General features: G+C 48.5%; 1 protein-coding gene across 2 annotated transcripts in view; it reads left to right on the top strand.

The window, feature by feature from the left end:
• The window catches only part of ZAP70 (zeta chain of T cell receptor associated protein kinase 70), a 258,830-nt gene that overhangs the window by 191,418 nt on the left and 47,029 nt on the right, over positions 1 to 20,383 (top strand). For both annotated transcript variants that reach the window (XM_073544114.1, XM_073544107.1), the window contains one exon: positions 13,714 to 13,854. In XM_073544114.1, the coding sequence (XP_073400215.1) occupies positions 13,714 to 13,854 (141 nt within the window). The remainder of the gene's footprint in view (positions 1 to 13,713; positions 13,855 to 20,383) is intronic.

Genomic DNA, 20,383 nt, shown 5'->3' with positions numbered 1-20,383 from the left:
CAATCCACAAGTGTCCAGTGTCCAAAAGTGTGCGCAGAGATTCAAAATCTCCATTATCCTCTCGTCACTTTGGTCACAGGCAGCTGTGCCATCGAGCGTGTCACATAGCGCTCAGATATCAGTGGGCCTCACACAATCCACAAGTGTCCAGTGTCCAAAAGTGTGCGCAGAGATTCAAAATCTCCATTATCCTCTCGTCACTTTGGTCACAGGCAGCTGTGCCATCGAGCGTGTCACATAGCGCTCAGATATCAGTGGGCCTCACACAATCCACAAGTGTCCAGTGTCCAAAAGTGTGCGCAGAGATTCAAAATCTCCATTATCCTCTCGTCACTTTGGTCACAGGCAGCTGTGCCATCGAGCGTGTCACATAGCGCTCAGATATCAGTGGGCCTCACACAATCCACAAGTGTCCAGTGTCCAAAAGTGTGCGCAGAGATTCAAAATCTCCATTATCCTCTCGTCACTTTGGTCACAGGCAGCTGTGCCATCGAGCGTGTCACATAGCGCTCAGATATCAGTGGGCCTCACACAATCCACAAGTGTCCAGTGTCCAAAAGTGTGCGCAGAGATTCAAAATCTCCATTATCCTCTCGTCACTTTGGTCACAGGCAGCTGTGCCATCGAGCCTGTCACATAGCGCTCAGATATCAGTGGGCCTCACACAATCCACAAGTGTCCAGTGTCCAAAAGTGTGCGCAGAGATTCAAAATCTCCATTATCCTCTCGTCACTTTGGTCACAGGCAGCTGTGCCATCGAGCGTGTCACATAGCGCTCAGATATCAGTGGGCCTCACACAATCCACAAGTGTCAAGTGTCCAAAAGTGTGCGCAGAGATTCAAAATCTCCATTATCCTCTCGTCACTTTGGTCACAGGCAGCTGTGCCATCGAGCGTGTCACATAGCGCTCAGATATCAGTGGGCCTCACACAATCCACAAGTGTCCAGTGTCCAAAAGTGTGCACAGAGATTCAAAATCTCCATTATCCTCTCGTCACTTTGGTCACAGGCAGCTGTGCCATCGAGCGTGTCACATAGCGCTCAGATATCAGTGGGCCTCACACAATCCACAAGTGTCCAGTGTCCAAAAGTGTGCGCAGAGATTCAAAATCTCCATTATCCTCTCGTCACTTTGGTCACAGGCAGCTGTGCCATCGAGCGTGTCACATAGCGCTCAGATATCAGTGGGCCTCACACAATCCACAAGTGTCCAGTGTCCAAAAGTGTGCGCAGAGATTCAAAATCTCCATTATCCTCTCGTCACTTTGGTCACAGGCAGCTGTGCCATCGAGCGTGTAACATAGCGCTCAGATATCAGTGGGCCTCACACAATCCACAAGTGTCCAGTGTCCAAAAGTGTGCGCAGAGATTCAAAATCTCCATTATCCTCTCGTCACTTTGGTCACAGGCAGCTGTGCCATCGAGCCTGTCACATAGCACTCAGATATCAGTGGGCCTCACACAATCCACAAGTGTCCAGTGTCCAAAAGTGTGCGCAGAGATTCAAAATCTCCATTATCCTCTCGTCACTTTGGTCACAGGCAGCTGTGCCATCGAGCCTGTCACATAGCGCTCAGATATCAGTGGGCCTCACACAATCCAAAAGTGTCCACTGTCCACAAGTGTGTGCAGAAATTCTAAATCTCCCCTGTCCTATAGACACCTTGTACCTTGTTTTACATTACTATATAGTTTGTTGGATTTTGTCTACATTTCTACCAAAAATGAGGAAGGCTGGTGGAAGAGGCCGTGGAATTGGGCAGGGGTTGGCAGCTGGTAATGATGGTGTTGGTGGTGGATCTGATGGTAGTGGCAAGAGCAAAATAGGACCGAATGCAGGAGGTGCTGACCCTGCGTCATCGTCTGGCTACATAAGGCCTCGAACGCTTAGTTTTCTAGGAGTTGGCAAACCGCTTTTAAAGGCAGAGCATCAGGGAAAAGTTTTGTCTTACATTGCTGACTCAGCCTCCAGCTCTATCGCCTCCTCTTCTTCAGTTGTAAAAAGTAAAAGCACTGAGTCGTCATTGGAGGCTCATGTTCATGAACCACACCTTTCCTTGTGTCCTTCACCCCAACCAAGATTGAAGGATGACGCAGGCCATACTACTGATTACTCCATGGAGCTGTTTTCACATACCATGCCTGGATTATCAAGTCAAATGGTGAATTACCCAGGCCAAGATGAATCTGACATGGAGTGCACTGATGCACAGCCGCTGATGGATGATTCTGCTGGTACATTCACTCAGAGCACTACATTGTCCTCGCAGTGTACAGAGCCAGATTTTGACCCTGATGAGACTCAGGTGCCCCTTCCTGCACACTATACCACCATACACGGTGACAGAGAAAGGTGCACATGACATAGAAGAGGAGGTGATGGATGATCCAGTTGTTGACCCAGATTGGCATCCATTGGGGGAAGAGGGTGCTGCTTCCAATAGCTCAGATGAGGAGCATCCACAGCAGACATCGACATCGCAACAGCTGTTATCTGGCAGGCCCGGAGCACTCCAAAGACAGGTTCCAAACATCAAAAGAGTTGCTGGACAGCTTGTCCAGAGGGTCAAAAGATCACAGTGTGCTAGGCCGCAAAATGTCTGCCAAAGTAGGAAGAGTGCAGTGTGGCACTTTTTTGAACAAAATCCTCATGATCAGGCCAAGGTTATCTGTAAGAAGTGCGCAAAGACCTTTAGCCGAGGGAAAAATCTGAAAAATTTGAATACCAGTTGCATGCTTAGACATTTAACCAGCATGCACTTGCAAGCGTGGACACAACACCAAACCTCAAGTGCCACATGTGCAACTGATCATAACGAAGGTAGTCAGCAATGCTACATTGTTTCCCCCACTGTAAGCCCACCGGTTAGCACAGCAGCAAATGTTGAGGTGTCGTTGCAAGACCACAGCAGTCAGGGAATCCCACTGTTATATCAACGAAAGACTGATTCTAGGCCATCAGAAAGAACACCAACTCCATCACCATCATCAACCCTCTCTCAGTCCGCCCTGTCCACCGCTACTTCCACCATATGCAGCTCTCAAGTCCAGCTCACCCTCCCAGACACTATGAGTAGGTCAAGAAAGTACTCAGTCTCTCATCCGCGTACACTGGGTTTGAACGCCCACATTGCCAAACTAATCTCGTTTGAGATGATGCCCTTTCGGTTGGTGGAAAGCACAGCTTTCCGCGAACTCATGGCCTATGCAGTACCACGCTATGACCTACCCAGTCGCCACTTCTTCTCTCGCAAAGCCATCCCAGCCCTCCACCATCATGTGAAAGACCGCATTGTCCATGCACTCAAGCAGTCAGTGAGCGGAAAGGTGCACCTCACAACTGATGCATGGTCCAGTCGGCATGGCCAGGGCCGTTACGTGTCCATCACTGCGCACTGGGTTAATGTGGTGGATGCAGGGTCCACAGGGGACAGCGGTGGTGGGACAATGCTGCCTAGCCCACGGTATAGGAAACAGTTGGCTGTAGGCGTTCGACCCTCCTCCTCCTCCTCCTCCTCCTCCTCCTCCAGAAGCGAAAGCTCGTCCACAGAGCGCAGTCGTACGAGCACTCCATCTGCAGCTGCCACTGTTGCACACGATGTGTCCCCCTATCGAGCAGCTAGTGGAAAGCATCAGCAGGCTGTGTTGCAGATGATGTGTTTGGGCGACAGATACACCGCCGAGGTGCTGGCCGAGTACTTTCAGCGACAAACTGAGTCATGGCTGGGCAGTGTACATCTTGAGGCAGGCAAGGTAGTTAGTGATAACGGCCATAATTTTGTGGCAGCCATAGCCCTTTCAAAACTCAGCCACATACCTTGCTTGGCTCACACCTTGAACCTGGTGGTGCAGTGCTTCCTCAAAAATTATCCGGAGTTAACAGCCCTGCTCCAGAAGGTGCGAAGACTGTGCGCGCACATCCGCCGGTCGCCTGTACACTCCGTTCGTATGCAGAAGCTGCAGCGATTGCTTCACCTTCCCAACCACCGCCTCATTATCGACATTGCAACAAGGTGGAACTCCACCCTGCACATGGTGGAGTGGCTGTGCGAGCAGAGGCAGGCCATAATGCATTTGTGGGAGGATACATGGCCAGGCACTTTGAGAGCAGACATGGAGTTGACAGGCGTGCAGTGGTCGAAGCTGAAAGACCTTTGTAAAGTCTTTCAGTGTTTTGAGGAATGCACACGGCTGGTAAGCGCAGACGACGCCATCCTAAGCATGAGCATCCCACTTATGCGTCTGCTCATGCAAACTTTAACGCACCTTAAGGAGCAGGCGTCTGCAGCCAATGTTGATGAGGAGGAAGAGGAGGAGGGAATCCTTGATGACATTCAGCCATTGTCTGCTCAGGGACCTCTCCTGGACGAGGTGGAGGAAGAAGAGGAGGAGGAGGAGGAGGATGATGGGGATGATTACTTAGGGGAGGAGGATGCATCTCGTGGGGCAAGTGAAAATGTTGGCGTGGCAAGGTCTGGTACAGGGTTTGTGCGTGACTGGAGGCATGTGGATTTGCCAGAAAGTGCTCCTCCACCCAGCACTCGCAGTGCATCATTGACACCGGGAACATTGGCCCACATGTCAGATTATGCCTTGCGGATCCTAAAAAGGGACCCCCGCATTGCCAAAATGATGAACGATGACGACTACTGGTTGGCCAGCATCCTGGATCCACGCTATAAAGGCAAATTCCAAAACATCATGCCACAGGAGAACCTTGACCTAATATTGGCTAATAAACAAGCAACTCTGGTAAATCGGTTGCTTGAGGCATTCCCAGCACACAGCAGCGGTGATGGTTCTCACACGAGCCGTACGGGCCGGGGGCAGCTTGGCAGAGGTGTTCGTGGTGCACACAGCAGAAGTGGCGTTGGAGACAGGGGTTTCATGACAATGTTGTGGACTGATTTTTCAAATACCGCTCACACAACTGGTAATACTGCATCGATGGAAAGTGACAGGAGACAGCAGTTGTCAACTATGGTTACAAACTACTTTTCCTCCCATATCGATGTTCTCCCACACAGGTCATTCCCCTTTGACTATTGGGCCGCTAAACTGGACACCTGGCCTGAATTGGCCCAATATGCCTTACAGGAGCTCGCTTGCCCAGCTGCAAGTGTGCTATCGGAAAGAGTCTTCAGTGCAGCTGGATCAATCCTGACAGAAAAAAGGACCCGTCTGTCAACCCAAAATGTGGATGATCTAACCTTCATTAAAATGAACCACGCATGGGTTTCCAAGGATTTTGTCCCACCTTCCCCTGATGACACATAGGGTGACAGAAAAATGGCTTGCTTTGGTCCACCTCTTCCTGGTACTTCACCTATTTCGCCTTTTGCATCAGCTGAATGTCCAACATCAACATATGCCACTTTCTAAAACTCCCTAACTGTGCTGCCTCCCCCTCCCATGGCCGGGGTCACCACCTACCGCACGACACCGTGCGAGTGCCGTTGCCCTGGACAGGTGGGTAGGCCGACTCTTGGGCGCGGGCACTGGCACAGAGTCCCTCATAGTGCAATCAAGTGTCTCTGACGGTGGTGGTGCACACCCGCCGTCAGACACACCGCTGTACTATGAGGGGCCCAGTGCCAGTACCGACGCCCACGAGTGGGCCCCCCTTGCTTGGGCAGGGCCCCAGCATTTGCAATCTTTACCTCTCCCTGCTCCTCCGCTGTGTAATCTGGGCCGTCAAATCCATACTGTGCCTGACACCGTCTGAGCCTGCCTCCTGAGACATATATTTTGAATGTGTACGCTATCCATACATGTTATCCGGGGATACGGTACCCTTTCTAACCTTTGTGCAATCACGTGCAATCCATACTGTGCCTGACACTGTCTGAGCCTGCCTCCTGAGACATATATTTTGAATGTGTACGCTATCCATACATGTTATCCGGGGATACGGTACCCTTTCTAACCTTTGTGCAATCACGTGCAATCCATACTGTGCCTGACACCGTCTGAGCCTGCCTCCTGAGACATATATTTTGAATGTGTACGCTATCCATACATGTTATCCAGGGATACGGTACCCTTTCTAACCTTTGTGCAATCACGTGCAATCCATACTGGGCCTAACACCGTCTGAGCCTGCCTCCTGAGACATATATTTTGAATGTGTACGCTATCCATACATGTTATCCGGGGATACGGTACCCTTTCTAACCTTTGTGCAATCACGTGCAATCCATACTGGGCCTAACACCGTCTGAGCCTGCCTCCTGAGACATATATTTTGAATGTGTACGCTATCCATACATGTTATCCGGGGATACGGTACCCTTTCTAACCTTTGTGCAATCACGTGCAATCCATACTGTGCCTGACACCGTCTGAGCCTGCCTCCTGAGACATATATTTTGAATGTGTACGCTATCCATACATGTTATCCAGGGATACGGTACCCTTTCTAACCTTTGTGCAATCACGTGCAATCCATACTGGGCCTGACACCGTCTGAGCCTGCCTCCTGAGACATATATTTTGAATGTGTACGCTATCCATACATGTTATCCAGGGATACGGTACCCTTTCTAACCTTTGTGCAATCACGTGCAATCCATACTGGGCGTGAGAACGGCTGGCGAGCTGTTAAGCAAGCTACAGCACCTGTCCAGACAAGTACAGGGATTCCCTAGCGAGGAGACTTATTTGATTGTTTTCAATGTTGGGACAGCAATTTTTGGGGAGCACTATACTCTGGAGAATGATAGATGGGGCCCACCATACACTGGAACATTCCAAAGGTGGACATCAGACACTGGAGCAGCATTTACAGGGACCATTATACACTAGAGCAGTAGAAATGGGGCCCATTATGTTTGGAGCATTATTTGGGCCCATAAGACAGTGGAGCTTCATCCATGGGGACCTACATATACTGTAGCATTATGTGGAGCTCATCATATACTGTTTCGAACATTATATGGGACCAATGATTTTGTATGGAGAAATAGATGGGCCTCGTCATGAGATGTAAAAAGTGAGGTATTTTTCATTGTACTATACCGCTATTTCTCTGCCGTATCGGAGCATGATGAGTTGTGGTATGTGTTAAAGGGGCGCTCTTTCGCCCAGGGCACATGAAAACCTGCAGCCAGCCCTCCCCCCCCACAAATTTAGCCAAATAACCCCCATTTTTCAGTGCGTAACTTGTATTATGAAGTTAATTAAGGTTGACAAGCTTAAGTAAGAAGAATTGATGCTTTTGGCATTCAAATGGGCACTGTAGGTGTGTTTCCTGTCCTCCTCTCACTGCCGACTTTTATTCCCCATTGACTTACATTGGGTTTCGTGTTTCGGGACGACCCCGACTTTTCCCTATAATCGGACGATCTTGCTCGACCCGACTTTTGGAAAAGTCGGGTTTCACGAAACGAAACGCGACCCTAAAATACCAAAAGTCGCTCAACTCTACTTATCATGAGTTAAAGGAAGGGGAAACCAAATAGGAGATAATGTGGATGTGCACACAAACAAAACTCCAAGCAACAATCTACTGAACAAATCTCCAAATGCCAACTCCAACCAAAAACTACACATCCAACTCCAGATCCAAGCAGCAAGAAATAACACTGGCAATAAATAAGTGCGAGTGTGGAGTGGTCAACACTGCACAGCTGAGAAAATCCAAGTAGGAAAGCTCCAGGAGCTTCAACTGAACATATTAACCTTTGCACAGCTAGCAAGGAAAAAAACCTGCACTGTTTAATAAGATAACTTCTAACCAGTGCAGGAATTTGTGAAAACAGACACTGTGGTCTTCTGGCCCCTTTTTGTCATGGTAACCCCGTGATACTATCACTATGAAAATTAAAATGGTGGAGGCCCACAAAGCAGGAGAAGGCCATAATAAGTTAACAAAACATTGATATCACCTCATGGGGTAAGTATGATTCTGAGAAAGGTCAGGAATGAGCCCAGAACTACACGGGAGGACCTGGTCAATGACCTGAAGCGAGCTGTGACCACAATCTCAAACACTACCCTTAGTAACACACTGCATCATCATGGATCAAAATCCTGCAGGGCACACAAGGTCCCCTTTTTCACACCTGCACATGTAGAGGCCAGTTTGAAATTCATCAATGACCATCTGGATGATCCAGAGGAGGCATGGGAGAAGGTCATGTGGTCAGATGAGACTAAAATAGAACTTTTTGATAACAATCCTTCTCGCTGTGTTTGGTGTAGAAAGGATGAGTGCAATCTCAAGAACATTCTCTCACCACGTTTCACAGTTGGAACAAACATCATATTTTGGTGGTATTTTTCTGCAAAGGGGACAGGATGACTGCACCGTATTGAAGATATGATCGACGAGGTCATGTATAGCGAGATTTTGGAGTAGGATGAAGGATGAGTACAGTCCCAAGAACATTGTCCCAACTGTGAAACGTGGTGAGAGAAACATCATATTTTGGTGGTATTTTTCTGCAAAGGGGACAAGATGACTGCACCGTATTGAAGATATGATCGACAAGGTCATGTATTGCGAGATTTTGGCTAAAAGCCTTCTGCCCTCAGTAAGAGCATTGAAGATTGGTCGGGGCTGAGGCTTCTTTCATGACAATGATCCAAAACACACAGCCAGGGCAACGAAAGAGTGGCTCCGTAAGAAGCATTTCAAGGTCCTGGAGTGACCTAGCCAGTCTCCAAACCTGAACCCAATAGAAAATGTTTGGCAGGAGCTGAAGCTCAATGTTGCCCAGTAACAATGTGAGGGGAGCCAGGACATAGACTGCTCAATCACGCCCTGGTCTTCCGCCACATGCATACAATGTCCCCTTTGCAGCGTACCTTTAGTTACACCTTCTGCACCATCTGGGTCCCATCTGGTCTGCTGAAGTTCTGCTGCTGGCATTGTTTATGCATAAAGAGACAGAGTCCAGTTCCAACTCCATAATAAAGAATTTACTTGCATCTTTACACAGTATGTCCATTTCAGTTACAGCCATATCATAAGGTTCAACACAGTATGCATCCTTCGCTTTCCCTTCACCTTCCCTCTTCCCTCCCAGGATGTCCCCGGGACATAACGATCCATTCGGTACTGCAGCATCTTTCTTGTCCAGCATTACTAACTTTAGGAGTTCCCCTGTCCATCTCACCCCAGACATAAGGGTGTCTGCCCATGTAGTAAGCTACCACATCCTGGTGCTGCCCTGCATTGTTTTCCTGCTGCAACCTTCGGCCGCTATCAGGCCATGGACACACTGGGCTCCTAACTTGAATGTTGTGGGGTCACTGTGGTGTCCCAGGCTCTAAAGCCCATCAGGACTGTTTGGGCTCCCTGGCCCTACTGACTACAATCAGGAAATGTTTCTAGCTTACCCACTGCAGACTCCTCCTATGTTAATTCTTTACAATACTAATGTGCCCCCATCTAGAGGACTAACTTAGATACTGCACTCTCCCTGAATACTACTGTACATATAGCAGCAATCAGGTATAAAATATTATATACATGGTAAAACATTAACCAACAGTTTACCAGGACGAGTATAGGGGAATAATACTGTCCTTGTAACCCCCTTACAACAGCCCCGAAACCTGAAAGAGCTGGAGAAGATCTGAACACATTGATACTATGTGATTTTCTGTTTTTTTTTTTAACGATTCTGTCTCACAGTTGAAGTGTACCTATGATAAAAATTACAGACCTCTCCATTCTTTGTAGGTGGGAAAACTTGCAAAATCGGCAGTGTATCAAATACTTATTTTTGCCACTGCGGATAGAAATATGTGAGTGAGATATATAATCATTGCTTTGCTTGTCTAGTTTACAGTACTTGTATTTAATTAATAAATAAATTAATTAATTAAAGAAAAGAATGGTGTGGGGTCCCTCAACAATTTTAATAATAGGCTGAGGGAATAACCAGCTTTAAATTTATTCTGTGTTAGATTAATAGTATTTCAACACAATCCCTTTAAGGGCACCTAGAGAAGTATCTTGTGTGCAGGACAATACCTTTTATAGAGCCCATTACCAGAGAATTCATATCCTGCTATCATTCATGTAAGGCTTTGGTCACATTAAAATTTTATTTGAGGAAAAGTCACATGTTGCATTTTTTCTGTGTTTTTTTCTGCAGGCAAAACAAGCTTTCTTGGCAGTAAAGAAATTGCTTACAAACAGCAGGTTTTGCTGCGTTTTTAGCTTTTTCAGGATCCCTAAGTTCAGCTTTCCTTTCACCATAGAAGCATAAACACAGGTCACCATTGCAAGACATCTGTTAAACCATAAAACCATTTTTTGAAAAAGGGCAATTTGATCAAATTATTTAGTGGAAAAAGATTTTTATATCTGGAAAAATAGTGACTGTTCTGTTCAAAAAAGTCCACATTACTTCATGAAAAATTGCACAATTATAAATATAAGAATGGGGGGAAGTGAATTGGTTGGGAATAGTTTACCTAAGACATTGCCAGAGCATTGAGCTTGTAGGACACTGTTTACTTACTTTCACACTTTGGTCGGCCACAGACATTGTTCAATTTCAATTGGACGGCCAATGTTTACTTTGTACACATCACTAATTTAATGAAACTGTACTAATCCCACCTGCCATTCTCAACTGCCATGCTAATGTGAGGAGACCAATGGTTTAAACTTGGGAAATATACAAAATTACTTGGCACTCAAAATCGGAGAAGCAATTTTTTCTTTGTTGTGCATCCAGACAAAAATAGACTCATATCATATGAACGCTTTTGGTCCAACAACGGACCTTCATCAGAAAGGTCTTTTTGTTTCTTTAGAGTATACTGTAAGAGATACAGTAGGGTAAAAGATATCCTAAGGCAGGAATGAAATCCTGTTTATTTTTTCTGGACCGTGGCACCCAGGGGCCCCGGGCGAGCTGCCAGGTAGAACCGACCCCTATACAGGGACCGTTAGGAGCAGGCCCAGGGGTTCGAGTACCACGGTAGCCGGTACCGAGAGGGGCGGCTAAGGATGGACCGGAGTAGGACTGTGAGACTGGAGTAAAGAATGACAGGAGTAGGAACACTGGAGACAGGACTGGAGTAGGACGGCAGGAACACTGAAGGCAGGACTGGAGTAGGACGGCAGGAACACTGGAGACAGGACTGGAGTAGGATGGCAGGAACACTGGAGACAGGACTGGAGCAGGACAACAGGAACACAGGAGGCAGAACTGCAGAAGAGAACCAGGAACACGGGTAGCAGGATTAAGAGGCTGCTGCAGAGAGCAGCCGAGAACGGAACTGCAGAAGCAGAGAGCACACGATGAAGCGAGGCCAGAGTGCTAGGAAACACAACGATCAGGTGCCTCCCTCAGGGGGAAGCGGCCTGATATGGCCCCGTCTGATGAGCCATTGGTCAAAAGGTGCTTCCGGGTCAGGGCACAGCCGGAGCATGGAAAGAGGCGGGGCCTATGGCGCATGTGCATAGCATGCAGGGAGGGCATCGGTCGTGAGCCCGTCTCAGGTGACCGCCGCGGCCGTCGGGTGGAGAGAGGCTGCGGCGTGGGAGCGGAGGCCGACTGCAGCATGGGAGCGGAGGCCGGGTGAGTATGGCGGAGCGATGTAACAAGGTTATAGTTAAAGTGTTACTTGCAATATCTCTGTTAATCTAGCGTTGGAAAATAGTTAAAGGACACTTCTTTGATGGCATGAGATGATACAGACATGAATATAATTGAGGAAACTTCTCTGGCCAGTGCGCACGCAGAGAGAGGGGTGTGGTGTCAGTAACTGCTCCCCTGTATGCCCGTCACTGTGCTTAATGTCTGCTGCCGTAGGAAGATGCTGTGTGGCCAAAGGCATTCAGCCATATCACTTTTTCTCCCAAAAGTGTGCCCACCTTGGAGAGGCAAGGGGTAGCGCCATAGGCGGACTTCCCTGGCTGCCCTTTGTCTTGGCCATGACCTGATACATACCTCCCAACTTTGAAAAATATGAGAGTTTATTTTACACCAAGCAAGCACTCTAACCTTTCCCAGTACTTTAAATGTGTCCACACAGAAATATTGCTCCACATGAAGCCCATTAGTGTTCTCATATAGTATGGTATCTCTATGGGATTATAGTCCCCACAGTGCTCCATACAAACGTGGTCAAAATTGTTGGTACCCCTCGCTTAATGACAGAAAAACCCACAATGGTCACAGAAATAACTCGAATCTGACAGAAGTAATAATAAATAAATTAAAAAAATTATGAAAATGAACAAATGAAAGTCAGACATTGCTTTTCAACCATGCTTCCATAGAATTAAAAAGAAAACTCATGAAATAGGCCTGAACAGAAATGATGGTACCCCTGAAAATAATGTGACAAAAGGGACATGTTACATCACGGTGTGTCCACTAATTAGCATCACAGGTGTCTACAATCTTGGAATCAGTGAGTGGGCCTGTATAGAGGGCTACAGATACTCACTGTGCTGTTTGGTGACATGGTGTGCATCACACTCAACATGAACCAGAGGAAGCGAAGGAAAGGGTTGTCTCAGGAGATTAGAAAGAAAATTATAGACAAACATGTTAAAGGTAAAAGTTCTGAGACCATCTCCAAGCAGCTTGATGTTCCTGTGACTACAGTTGCATATATTATAGAATTCCGTTGGACTCTTTAACTGTGTGTTGAGAGGTTGGAGGGTACTGTCACTGTTCCTGGACACTGATGATCCTGCATGAACTGGGGGCCATAAACTGCAGACGGCATGGTTCCTGTCTGCTGCTGGCTTACAATTTCTGCTGGATCCAAGATGAGGTACCTGCTCATCCCTCACCTTATCTTGTCCCCTATAACCCAACCCCCTTCCATCCCCCTGACCAATCAAATCCCTGGCATGTCTACCACCAAACAATGTATTTAACTCTGACCTTTTCATAACCCCTTTGACTCCCACCCTCTGTCTTGTCATGTTGCCTGTATGCTCTATTACGGCTCCTTGGCTTGTGCAGGAAAATTGTAGACAGAAATAATATAGACCACTAATGTCGACAGGAGAAGTTTAAAGATGTCATTTCTAGTTGCAAATCTACTTGGAAACTTATCTGATATAAAATTGTGTCCATGAATTAATCTTACTGCTCAGTTTTACCATATTTTATTAGGTGTCAGCTTTTATGGGACGTGTCAAGATTGCGGTGCAATCTCTTTGATGCATTCCTTCTAATACTTTACATTCTAAGCTTAACAAACAATGAGACCACATCCACATTATTTTATAATATTAATGATGTTTCAAGTTAAAGAGAACCTGTCAGCAGGATTTATCTTTCTAAAGTAGTGGCATAGCCATAAATTCCACTGATTAAATCAATACCTTTCTTAAAGGAATCTGATCAGTGGTTCCTTTTTATTCATTGTTTTAAGTTTTCTTTTAATGACGTTTTCTGTGCATTGGTGGATTATCTGCCGATAACTATGACTTTTAAGACTACAGTGCTAATCTTTGCCCCAAATAGACAGTTGTTTTGCTGATTCTTCTGATGATTGCTAACCTCGGAGAGGCCAGTAATGAGCGTTTACCAGAATTACTTATTCCCTGATAATTAGGCCCTCAGCCAAAAGCATTTTGCAACTTTGTTGGGTGTAAATATTCAAACTCTTGAAATTTCAACTGAGTTTTCTGCTTATTGAAACATACTCTACAAGTGTTTGCAGATGGGCATTAATAAGCTGAAGTTACATGCTATATTCATCACTTTTTTTGCATATTTTTGCAGGCTCGACAAGGTGGCAAGTGGCCTTTAAAATGGTATGCCCCAGAGTGCATAAATTTTAGAAAGTTTTCCAGCCGAAGTGATGTATGGAGCTATGGTGTTACCATGTGGGAAGCATTCAGCTACGGGCAGAAGCCCTACAAGGTATTTATATTCTTGAATAGTTGTGCTTTAAATGCAAATATACTTGTGGATTAAAATTAATTTCCATGTGCTTGAGGTGTGAAGCTGCGGAGATCTTCCTTTAGGACATTTTTTTGACAACCTCAGTTCTCACTCACTTCTGGATTAATTTGATAGGGGTCTTGTCAGCCATGAGTTCTGTACCTTGTGATTTACCACAATTTTGATACCTTTGAAATGATACAAAACACATCAGGTGAATGCATGCTTAAATTGGTTTCAGAACACTTCCTCCGAAGACCACTTCTTTGGCACCATTCTGTTTTCCTCGTACGTGTCATTAGTTTTTTTTTTTACAGATAGTGGGTCGCCCTCCCAGGGCCGTGGGGTACTCGGTACCAGGCCGGTGTCAGCGGGATGCGTCACAGCAGTGGTGACCCGGTCCATGGCCATGGGCGCCCAAGTATTAGGGGAAGTTGAATGGTGGTGGAATGTAGTTAAATTAATAGTTCGTGACGCCACCTGTGGTGTTCGGCAAGTGAGGTGTTAAGCTGACGCTGCTTGCAGATCCTCTGGGGCTGGTGTTGTGTTGCAGCCAAGATGGTGAAGCTCCCCACAGGTGAAGCTGTAGCCCCAGGGCAGTGTAGATGTGGAATTAGAGGAGAGGCACAATCTGTGTAGAAGCTGGTACCCAGATGTAGCGGTGCCGGGTGCGTTGCCGCAAGAATGAATGGAGGACACCAGGGCTTGTAGTTCCAAAGCTTTACTCACAGTCTGTAGTACACACAGGTGCCTGCCTCCGTGCCGTGTCCTCTGGGTCAGGGACTCAGTCAACCTCCAGGCAAGATGGAATGCTCCCTTCCAACACTCCGCAAACATGTGCCTTTCTGAACGTCTCCTCTATAGCGCCTTTAAGTGTGAAGTACTCCTAGTACTGAGTTACACTGGAGTGCCTCCTGACAGATGTTCCCAAGAACTCTACTTGTACGGCAGACAGCTGTAGCCTGCTTCGGGGACTCCTTACTCCTGAGTCCCGGCTCTCTATCCAAGTTGCTGTTGTGCCCCCAAGTCTTAGATGGGAGTAGTGCATTTACAGCCCACTACTCCACCGGTGTCTGCTGCAGGACCATTAGCATCCATACAACCTCGGGGGACCGGGCCCCGGCCTTGCGCTTAGAACTTCTAGGCAGGGTTCTCTCCTAACCCACGTCCTCTCTGTTCCCTTTTTCTCCTTTGTTCAGTACTAATCTCTCTCTCTTATGGAAGATCAGGTTTCAGTTCAATGTCTTTCTCCTTCTTTCCTTTCCCGTGCCAGCAGACTCAGGTCACTGAGGTCTGCTGCAGCACCTCCTTCCTCCATCCCTCTCTCCGGGATCTTCTTTCCTCACTCCTCTCTGAGTGGCTTCCTCTCTCAGACTGACCTGTAATCCTAAACATTCCCGTTCTTTTATGCATTATCAACTCCACCCACCTCCCAGCACGTTTCGTGTTCCAAGCAGGGAACCTCCAAAGGTGCTCTGCTACTCTCTAAGCAAGGATCCGCAATGTGGCTTTGCTGAACTACTCTGTTGTGTGGGGTGCGAGTGTTGGAGCGTGGTCAGGAGCCTCCAACTTACCTGGATGGTGGGGCACCACACCTCAGGAGGAGGTGCAGTACCTCTGTGGCGACTGAGCCTCAGGGGCGCCACAATAGTACCTGGACACATAGTATATGGCTGTTTTCATACATCCTTTTTTATTTATTTTTTGCGGACTCTAAAAAGAACTAGGCAGCACGTTACAGTTGTGTGGTATACCCACACTAAACCGTATACCGGTTACATTAGCAGTACACAGCAGTAAAAAGCAGGCAGAACTGGGTGACAAGAACATGGCATGAACATAGCCTAACAATCAAATCAGAGGTGTATCTAGGTTTTCTGGGACCTGGGGCAAGAATTCAGGTTTCTCTATTAGGATTGGCATACTATTGGGATTCATTTTATAATTAAATGACTCATCCAGGTTGGAGATGAAAGTATGGAGAAACACTATGTGACTGGAGGCTTCTGAATTCTCACAGCGCATGCACTGCACACTTTTAGGATTCTCCCTTGCACAAGTAAGTGATTTGTATGCTTCTGGCCACATTCCGGCTAGACATGTCTGGCCTTGCTCAATTCATTTCCAGTGAGTGAGGCCACACATGTCTAGTTGGCACATGACCGCTTGTATGCAAATCGCCAGCACGAGAGAATTCTGACAGTGCGTAGTGCAAACTGTGAGAATTCAGAAGTCTGCAATCACATAGAATGACTGCAGACTCATCACAAACTTGGAAAACCCCTTTAATACTTCTGACAAGTCAGTAAGTTAAAAAACATTTACATCCAGGTACCTTAGATGACATTGTCTCTGAAGTCGTTCTCTTTCTTTTCTTCTTCATCTTGTCCAGATGCAGTGCATCTCTGCAGATGTCCATCTTTTCCGGCCTTTGGCAGCATATCCTGACATGATGCCCTTAAAGATAGCAGTGTTACAATGCTCCTGGATAAAAATATCTGCCCTACGTTGCCCTACGTTGAGCTCTTGAATAAATAATTGCCCCTCACTATATTCCCTGCACAAAATAGGACCCCCACAGTGTCCAGCTTATGGACTGTGCTCGCCACACTGCCCTCTCCTCTTCATACAGGGACCCATCTTCACACTATCCTTTCACACTTTGTCCCCTATAGGACACAGTCTCTATACTGTGACTCCTGACCACACTCCCCCTCCTTGGCTTACTATCCCTTCCTGACTGTGCCCTTACAATGTCCCCCCATGCTAACCCACCCCACTACTTTATTTTGTGCCCACTTACTTTTCTCCCTCCATACTTCTCACACAGTTCCCCCTCCCTCCTTATACATTTACCCTCTCACTCTTCATACTGCCTCCTCACGAATCCCCCCCAACTCCTCATACTGTATCCGCACCCATCCCATCACCCTCCCTCCACATACTGTGTCTGCATACATTTTCCCTGCACTCTTCATGCTGTGTCCACACCCACCCCCTCGTTCATCTTGTTGTGTGCGCACCCACCCCATTCATCATACTGTCTGCACCCACCCCTCACTCATCATACTGCGTTCACATCCACCAACCCACTCATCATACTGTGTCCACATCACCCCACTTACTATACTGTGTCTGCACCCATTACCCCACTCATCATACTGTGTCTGCACTAATCCCCAATACTGTTTCCTCATACATGCCCCCCTTTACTCCCCTTTCTTCTCATATTGTTTTTAAATTTCTCCCACTCCCCATATTGTGTCTGCACCTGTCCCTTCCTTGTTCCCCAAACTTGTGTCCTCAAATCTTTTCTCATTACATTAAATCTCCCCACCACACACAGTAAATCCCCACACAGTAAATCTAACCCCCACACACAGAAAATCTCCTCTACTAAAGTAAATCCCTCTACATACATTAAGGCTATGTGCCCACGCTAGTGTTTTTAAACGCTCAGGAAACTGATCCCCTTCCCAGAAAACGCGCGTCTTTTTTCCGCGCGATTCTTGACACTCGTTTTCTGGGAACATTAGGGATGGCTAAAAACGCTCAGCAATGCGGAAATTAATGAGCATGTTGCGTTTTTAGCTGCTAAGCGATTCCTGAGCGGTTAAAAACGCATGCATTGGCACAAAAAGCCAAAATCGCATGCAAATTAATTTGAAGCATCTTTTAAGCGTTTCTGCAGCGTCTGAGCCGAAACAAATGCTGCGGAAACGCTTAAAAAGCGCAACGTGGGCACACAGCCTAAATCTCCTCCCACACATAATAAATCTCTCCCACCACAGTAAATCTCCCCCACCAGAGTAAATCTCCACCATTAATCTCCCGGGTTACATGTAATCTTCGGTGTCTTCAGCACTTACCACCAATGTTCTTCGCACTTCTGCGTGCCAGTGAGTGATGTCAGCAGTGTGATCATATGACCTGATCATGCTGCTGATGTCACTGAGACTCAGCGGTCACAGCTTCAATTGTACTTGGGTGTGAAAGACGCAAGTACAATTGTTCACTGGGTGCTGTCACGCTGTAAGTTCTGTGAGCCGGCTGTCTCCCAGTTCGGCGACATCAAAATGCAGCAGTTGGGGAAGATACTTTGAACCACCACATTAGGTGGCCTGACTGCGCCCCCCTGCCGGCTATCCCACCTAAATATGCCTCGGAATCCAATAGTGCAAAGCATAAATCTTCTGGTGATTTTTTTATTACATAAAGTTTCTGAAAATGGAATACAGTTAAGCACATAACTAAAGACAAGGGTGGAGCGAGCCGCGCAACCCCCACCCCACAGCGGCTAAGTGGAGGCCCTTCATGACGGAGGGTTGGTGGGAAGGGGTTAATAATCCCAGGGGGTGGAGGATGGGGGTTAGAGGGGTATATATATTTAGTGGCTGAGGGGTGGTTACCTCAGTTCCCGCTCTGGAGGCAGGAGCGATTGTCCTGCAGAAGACCCTGATGGCGTCCATCCAATCGGTCCTTGAGAGGCTGCGGGCGGCAGCTGAGGCGCAGCCCGTGGGGTGGCTGGAGCAGCAGGTGGCCGGTATTATCGGGGGAGGTGGCGGTGCTGCCGCTGCGGCAGATTCTCCCCGGACGAGGAGGAGGATTCGGCCACCTGAGCGCCTGTCACCGGGTTCCGCACCGAGCACCCAGCGCCGGCGTCGGAGCCCCTCTCGGGACCCTCCGGCCAGGGTGCCTGCCAGTAAGCGCGCTGGTAGGCCCAGGGCCGGGAGGAATCCACGGGCCGGCCCGGGTGCAGCGGCGGTCGGCAGGCCTTCTCCTAGGCCTCGTCGGGAGGCGGGTCCTGCGCGCATCAGGACGGCGCTGATGGCTGACGTCACGGCAGGCCGCGGTGGAGTCGGGCGGCCTGCCCCTGCAACGTGCCGCAGTCTGACGGGGACGAGAGCGGGGGGAGTTTCGGGCGGCAGCCCCCAGCAGACGGGGCGGGCTGATGCACCCTGCGCGGCGGGCCCCTTGACTGGACCGGCGGAGGGGGAAGAAGACGGTGGTCGGAGCCGAAGACAAGTGGTGAGGGGTGCGGGCAGTGGGTGGCCACAGGCGGCAGCCCTTGAGCCTGTGCATCCTGCTGGCCTCGGCGGGGGTCGGAATGTGGAAGATTCGAGAAGAGAGTGGCCCGGGAGTGCGGCCGGGTCAAGAGAGCCTGCCTCCGCAAGTATCGGACCTCTGGGGTCAGAAGGTCTTCCACGCAGCTCCAGCCATGATGATCAGCGGGATTCGGGAGTGGCGGCTGGAGGAGACACAGCGTCCTCGCAGCCCGGTGAGTATGCTTCTGTGTCCTGTCTGTCATCACCTTTAGTAAGGTCTCCTGCGGTCGGGTGCGGAGTGGGGGGCCGGCCCGGGGCGGGGGGGCGAGTAGTGGGAGACCAGGGCCCGTCACCGATTGGGGGGCTTGGGGACGTGTTAGCATCCATGTGGGATTTGGTAGCGCGGATGGAGGGAGTTAGGGAACCGTCGGCGCCTTTGGCTGCCTGGGTAGGGTCGGCGGAGCGAGGGGCTGGCTCGTCGGGGGCGGCTATCGGGGTTTCCGGGGTCCAATCGGACCCCGTATCTGTGTCGGTGCAGACGGAAAAAGAGAAGGACTGTCGGGTCCATTTAGATGATAGGGCCCACGGGGAGGTTTACGTATGTTTTGAGGGCCCGTTGGGAGCTCATTTAAAAAAGGAGGTGCGGGGAAAGATATGGAAGGATGAGTATGTCGAGATTTTTTCCCTGTTACCGCTAGTAAAGTTCAATTTGGATAAGGGAAGGAAGGACGATAGCAAAAAGGAGGAGGAGGAAAAGCGGAGATGGCGTTTGATTCCACAGACGTTTGCTAATTGGCTACAGGCATTTGCAATCCTGGCCAGCGTGATTGGTGAAAAGGCGCCTGAGAATTGTTCTCCTCTTTTTTGCTATTTGGATTCGATTGGGGAGGCATATAGGGTATACGGGGGTCAGGCTTGACTTCGTTACGACGAGCAATTTAGGCAGAGAAAAGCGATTCGTCCGACGATTCGGTGGGATCAGAAGGACATAAGTCTGTGGTTAAGGGTCATGACGCAGTCTAAATTTGGCCATTCCTTTCTTGGCAGTGGGGGGGCCGGGGGGGGCCAGCTCATCAAATGTGCAAAGCGGCGGCCAAGGGGCAGGCGGTCAGTCGGGTACCCAGAAGCAGGGTCTCTGCTGGCAATTTAATGATGGGCAATGCTAATTCGGATCAAACTGCAAATTCAAGCACCTGTGCTCCCATTGCAGTGGATCTTCGCATGGGGCTTCCAAATGCTTTAAGAAGCAGAAAGGAAGGGCTGAGAGTGGTAATTCCAAAGGGGGAGACGCCAGTGAGAATAACCGCGATGGCCCCTTATCTAAGTAGGTACCCGGATGGTGAAAAGGCGGCAATATTGGTGGCTGGTTTTACGGATGGTTTTCGAATTCCCAATCCTCCTTTTGAAATACCGTGGGGGCGGAAGAATCTCAGGTCAGCTGACCTGTATGGGGCGGTGGTGTC

This window comes from Dendrobates tinctorius, unplaced genomic scaffold, assembly GCF_039654945.1.
Source record: "Dendrobates tinctorius isolate UK_male_01 unplaced genomic scaffold, ASM3965494v1 ptg000011l, whole genome shotgun sequence".
Lineage (NCBI taxonomy): Eukaryota > Metazoa > Chordata > Amphibia > Anura > Dendrobatidae > Dendrobates > Dendrobates tinctorius.
The sequence above is the reverse complement of the archived record's forward strand: the minus strand, read 5'-3'. Positions and strand labels throughout refer to the sequence as shown.